Source organism: Crocodylus porosus, unplaced genomic scaffold (assembly GCF_001723895.1).
Source record: "Crocodylus porosus isolate Cpor-Errol unplaced genomic scaffold, CroPor_comp1, whole genome shotgun sequence".
Taxonomy (NCBI): domain Eukaryota; kingdom Metazoa; phylum Chordata; order Crocodylia; family Crocodylidae; genus Crocodylus; species Crocodylus porosus.
Window position 1 is genome coordinate 57,018,928 of NW_017728886.1, and position 6,575 is coordinate 57,025,502.

General features: G+C 45.6%; 1 protein-coding gene across 1 annotated transcript in view; it reads right to left on the minus strand.

Annotated features, from left to right (window-relative positions):
- RAPGEF5 (Rap guanine nucleotide exchange factor 5) overlaps positions 1–6,532 on the minus strand; it is a 256,006-nt gene extending 249,474 nt beyond the window's left edge. The window contains exon 1 of the mRNA XM_019534471.1: positions 6,341–6,532. Within this exon, the coding sequence (XP_019390016.1) occupies positions 6,341–6,517 (177 nt within the window). The 5' untranslated portion in view covers positions 6,518–6,532. The remainder of the gene's footprint in view (positions 1–6,340) is intronic.
- Between the last annotated feature and the right edge of the window lie 43 nt (positions 6,533–6,575).

Here is a 6,575-nt window from a genome sequence, read left to right on the forward strand (position 1 = left end):
AAGGGTCAGAAAGTAATTACCAGAATGTCAATCGCTGACTCCTCAACCTCCTTGAAGCATTCTGGGAGTTTTAGTGCATTGTTTTTAATGCTAGGCCTTGCTTAGCATAAGCACTCTCTCACAAGTTATAATTCTGTTACAGCAAAATGTGCCGTACTCACATGTGCTGCGATTTGAGGACTGTGTACAGTTTATGGTTTCTGCTCAGTTTGACAGACACAGAAAGAAATCATAAACTGGAAACTCCATTTTGATTGTAAAACTGGTCTTGGTCATCCTACTGTCTTTTATTCTCCATCTTGGACAAAAGTTTCTAAAGGGTATTGTTAGCCCTGTGTCATTGACAAAGTGCTATAATGTAATGTAATCATCTCAGACAATAACCCACTCCTCCTGAAGAGAACTGGGTTGTCCAAGAGGTTGCCTTTGCAACAAAGTCACTTAATAGGAGTCCCTTATCACCCAAAAGAGGAGCTGTAAAGTTATAAAAGGGCAGGAGTTCAGCCCTTTCTCTTCTTTGGCTATCTTCAACTGCTAAAGCTAAGGGGGAGCTTTCTGCCTGTGGGGTCCAAGGGAAAGGAGCTGGAATACTGAGCACCAAATTTAAGACTTGTTTTAAAGTGATACTTTATTCTTTAATAACACTGGTTTATTTAAGTAGTGTAGCAAAGTCCATTCCTTACAACTATCAAAGGTCTCATGAATACAGGTTTCTCTCACTTTATGCTGTACATGCATTGCTAGAAAACAGCGCATGACTTGAATTTACATACAGGGAACCCACTTAACAATGTAACAAATAAGGATAGGTTCCAAGATCTCAACTGTACTGACCCCCAGACCTACTTCTACCACTTTTCCAAGACAATTTTGGTACTCACCAATAGCAGACAGTACACACAAGCACACGTCCTGGTGAATAGTACCATAATGGGGATGGCAACTACAGAAACACGTCACAGACAACAAGCAAGGACCACAGATCCACACAGGAAACTATATGATGGTGCGTGTCACTTGTGCAATGCTCTGCAGAAAGCAGCTGACTGTGGACTCTCACCACACCAACTGCATGAGAGTGAAATTACCTCACATATAATGAATTTTTGGTATTAAAAGGGTCATTGCATAGGAATGAATATACAGAATCCTCAAAGTGAGGGAAGCCCATAATTGTAGGTCCTTGTTACAGGTTATGGCTATGAGCTGCACAAATGTTGATGGGTGTTAACAGCAGCTTGAGCCTGGAGTAGTCACATGTTCAGGCCAGCAGGGGTCTGGAGGACTGAAAAGTAAAAATACCACCATCCCCCAATTCTGGGCTTCCCTCCTGCCCTCTCCCAGGACTCCCCCCTTCCCCTCAGGGCTCCTTCCTGCCCCCACTTGTGGCTGCCTGCACCTGTCCCAGGGGAGCAGGCAGGGAAGTGTTAGCCTGCCTTCCCCTCCTCACCCTATTATTGCTACTGCCCTGCTGTTGCTCCTCTCCAGGCTGAGCCTGGCCCACAAAGCAGTCATAGTGGCAGTGGCCAGGCAGGCAGGTTAACACCTCCCTGCCTGCTACTCCACAACAAACAGCACAGGCAGCCACAAGCCAAAAGGGAGTGATGCAGTAAGCAGGGATTTGGGGTTTGGGCAGGGCGGGGGAAGTGGGCTCCAGCAGGGGAGATGGGGCAGGTTGAGTGTTTGAACTAAGTTGCAGCCTAGAGTAGCTACACCTTAGTGTAACAGGAGCTGGGTAACATGGATCAGAGAATCCTGTCCTGGAGTGGTGTAAATTTGAACCACCTAATGAGTGCTTAAAACTTGTTTCAGGTGTTAATGTGTGGATAATATAGGTGTTAAGAGTTCCAAGAGCTACCCAAAATTACCAGGTAAAAGAGCCTGTATTATAAATTGGAAAGCCCACATGCAAGATCCTAGCATTGGCACATCTAAATTATGTGAAAGTCAGAGAAATCAAGACAGGACTGTGGAGACAGACCCATCTCTAAACTGCACCCCCAGAACGAGCTTAAGAGACCTCAGCACGGTAGCTTTGCCTGGGATCTTTTCAGCCCCTGGAGTCTGAATGTTGGAAAGCGTGTGCTCCCTGAAGTTATAGTAGCTGGAATCCCTAGGAACACATCTGTTCCAACAGCCACCAAAATTAATCTAAATTCAGTCCATATCAGTCATTTGCTTAGATTTGTCTGGCCCACTGAAACAATTCAGAAATAGTTAGAAAAAAAGAACTTGGAAAGGCTTCTGTATCTCTAAATTCTACAACTCTAAGAAGTCAGAAAAATCCTACATATGCAGATTCTGTACAGATCAGGGTTTTTCTTTTTCTTCCCCCCCCCCAGTGTTTTGGCCCCATGAACTGAAGAGAGAATTAATATTTTATAACCTAGTAAAAGTAATCCTAAACAAGTTCTTAGACATTCCTGTCACAGATTCCAAGTCTGAAATCAGTCCTTAATATATTCCATTGCTGTAATGGGGTACTGACAAGACTAACAGATTTAAGGGATATAAATATGATTGACTTCATTTATTTGCAAAATCTATGCCATTTTTTTTATATGCTTCCCTCCCTTTCTAACACTTCATTCCTTAAGAAAACAATTATATTAGCCTTCACTTCTAAACAATGTTAAAATAACTAGAGTCACCTCAACACTTTATATTGTGCTTTTACTATTTACAGTTCTCAAGGCATAGATGTCTCATTATCCCTGTTGTACAAATGAAAAAAATAAAGTTATTTTCCTGAGGTTACCAAGCAAGTCAACATGAGAGCCAGGAAAAGAACACAGATCTCAGGCCTCAAAGACTGCAGTGGCTCATTGTTGGCTAGTATCCATCCTGATAAAAAGAGTTGGTCAAATAATATTTTTGGCTTAGCGTTTGGCTAGAATAAAAATCCAGTTCAGGTCAAACCGGTCATTGGGGTTTTGATTAAAATTAAATAAAAATGTCATGTGGGGTCAATCCAAAGTGTTCAATTCCATTTGCAGTTATTTAACACTTTGGAGCCTTATTTTCCTTTGGGGGAGTGAGTTATTTAGCCATTTTATTTAACCTCTGTTCATTAGCATTCATTTTTAAAACAAAAATGACATTTATTACATTTTAAAACAAACATCTGAAGAGTTCAATTACATAAATGTTGAAAAAGAATACTTAATATTTCCAAAATTAAATACATAGAAGTTTTTCCTCCCAAATTTCTAGTCAAAATTATTTGCTGAATCAGATGCAAATTTGTTACTAGTTTAGGTCATGCTATTTCTCAGGAAACTAAGTTTAAAAAGTTGGCCTAATTCTACTGATGAGGTTGGACCATCCACAAATTCACATGCAAAAAAAGACACCCGCTCCACCCCCATATATATATATATATATAGCTATTCCCTAGCCATAGAGAAGTGCAAGTATCATCTTTGCAGGTGATTTACTCTCAGCTCACACAATGACTCTGTCAAACTCCATCCCTGAAGAATTCTGTGAAGAATACTCCTTGCAGTATTCTGCTAGATCCCAGAGATTCCAAAGAATAGTGCCACTCCCGACACTGCTATCATTTGCCTTGAGTCTAGAGATCCTAACAGAGATCTACTACTGCACAGCATCATGACTTGCCTTTCGGTGGCCACTTGGATGTCACTAAAGCAAGTGCCTCAAGGAAATTCCCTGTAGATCCAGTATCCATCAGGGTGTTTGAGGGATGGACTTCCACATCTACCACATTCATTCTCACTTATCACCAGGATAGGCAGTTCAAGAAATCCCAGCAGTCTTTCCCACCCAGAGCAGGGTGGCTGGATCCAATGATCTCATGAGGTCCCTTCCAGCCCTAAACCTCTGTGACTCTCTGATGGTATGCAACTACTACCCAAGACAACACATGCAGGAGCTGAATGAGGACAGTTTGGGACAAGATGATATGGACCTGCAGATAGCGTGAAAAAATAGCCACGAGGTGTAAAGTGCCCCCAAAGTTCTCCTTGGGGTGTTAACTCACATGCCCAAATGTAAGTGTTCATACTGCTATTTCACTGGTTATTAAAATGTTCAGGAGGAGAAGTCATGTTAATAGACCTGTGAGCAGCTTCTCACTATGGTCTCATGAATGGGCCCAATTAAGCCAGTTAGCTCTGCAGTTAATTCCTCAAGAAGTTCATTTTCCAGGGAACAAACTTCAGGAACTAACAAGACAATTAAAACACATCAAAATCCTTTGTCTTCTCCAAACACTAGAAGAGCTACCTTTCACAGCTTCTTCTCCAGTGCAACAGACTGGCTCCTCCTTGCAACAAGCTATTCCCTCAGAGCCTATTTTTCCTTTTTTTCCTGGGAGGTTTTTAAATTTCCAGTGACCCTCCCTAGTTAGCAGAATGCTCCACAGCTGCACTTCCTTCAACAGGGCTGGCTGCCCTTCAGTAGCAATGCTTGGAGGTGCAAGGGGGTGCACATGCACCCCCTGACAGGCCGCACTCCCCACTTAGGCATCGGGCAGGCAGGAGTGCCAGAGCTCCCCCTGCAAGCACCAACTAGGGAGTGGGAGCACTGGATATAGTACCACAGCCGCTTCCCCGCCAGTCAGCGAGATAGCAACTGGGGGTCCCTCCCCCCACCCATGGTCAGACAGGTCGCTGGGGGGCACATATCCCCCTGACTAAGGTGGCACCAGTCGCCCATGCTGCCCTATCTTAAGGGGATTGAACACCCTGTTATAAGCATTTTATTCTAAAAGTATAGAATTTAAGTTAAGGTAGTTTTCACTTTGGAAGTGAAGTAAACTACCCTGAATTAAGGCATTTTAACTATTTCATTAAGCTTTGTTAATCTGAATTAATTTTTCTGAGCATCTGTGCGTAGAGAAGCCCCAAGAATGGAAGTGGATTAAGCCAGTAAGGTACTTCTATTCTGGAACAGAATAATAAAATCACAGAAAATTAGGGTTGGAAGAGGTCATCTCATCCAACCCCCTGCTTAAAGCAGGAACATCCTCAACTAGAATATCCCAGCAAAAGCTTTGTCTAGCTGGGTCTTAACCTCCAAAGATGGTGATCCACCATGTCTCTGGGTAACCTGTTCCAGTGTTTTACTACCCTCCTAGTGAGAAAATTCTTCCTAATGTCTAACCTAAACTTCCCTTGCTGCAGCTTGAGACTGTTGCTCCTTGTTCTGTCATCTGCCACCAGCGAGAACAGTCCAGCTCCATCCTCTTTCAAACACTCTTCAGTAGCTGAAGGCCGCTAAAAATATTCACACCAAGTTCATCAGAAATAGGCTGTTAAAGCAGGACAGCTATCTTAATCCTATCTGAATATCTTTAGTTTCAGCCTACACTTAGTGCTACTGTGCTTTACATTCACACCCTATGCTATTTCACGACAACTTTACCACCTTAGAAAAGGGACCTTGGGAAGCTACTACACATTACGCCACATTATGAATTTGCCGTGTATTAGCAATTCTGCATCAGCTCCTCACATTGATCCTCTTAGGGCTCTGCTACACATTCAAATTAAAGCTGGACAGAAACCAGCTAAAATTGGTACATATTTTCAAGCACTAACTTTGTAGCTGGTTGGCTCTTTCTATGGCATGACAGTTACTTTGCCAAGCTAAAATTTTTTGTACAATTAACCAGTTAGTTGCAAAATATATACAAAATGCAGTCATCAGCATAAACTACCATTCTCCACTTTCAAAGATCAGTCCAAAGTCCCCAAAGAAGACTGCAATGTCCTTCTCCCCTCCACCCTGCACCTCATCCCTAAATCTGTGTCACATGGGTGGCAACAGCTGGTTAAGGAATGGGAAAGACAGATGTCCTACTCCCTAGAGACTGCTACTTCCAAATAATTTCCCAAATGCCTTTGAAGGACTCAGTCAGGTTTTCCACCTTCGGGAAGAAACAGGCAAGGTGACAGAACACGTCCACAACTTGCCACATCCCTCCACGCACGTCGTGGCTTCTAGCACTCATGCTGCAAAACCACCAACAAAGCTGCTCTGCCTTGAAACCCAGTCCTTCCCACCGAGCTGCACAGGCCAGCCTCCGATGCCTGGCACCCAGCCCCGGCCCACCTGGCTTCCTTGCCCCTGGCAGGAAGGGGCACATGAGGCACCCACCAGCAAGGAAAGGGGCACGACATGGCTGGCCCAGCCCACGGCGGGGCAGGAGTTTTTTGGCTCCACTTTGTGGGGTGCGAAGCAAGAGGCCGGGCTTGCCAGGGGCCTGGCTCTGCAGCACCTCCCGGAAGAGGGCCGGCTGCCCCGGGGCCGCGCGGGCCCCGCTGCTCCTCCCCGCCCCGCGGCCACCTGCGGCCGGGCCGAGCGGGCCACTCACCCGGCCCGCGGAGCCCTTCCTCCTCAGCGTCAGTCCGCTCCGCAGCAGCGCCGGCAGCTCCCGCAGCTTCTGCCGCAGCTGCACTTGCTGCTCGGGGTCCCTGGCGACGGGGCCGCGGCTCGAGGCGAGCTCCGCACCGACACACGGCGGCTGCATCCTCCCGCAGCCCACGGCCATGCCCGCACCTTTGGGCGGGGCGGGCCCGGGGCGGAGCTGCTGTCACACCGCCTCCCTC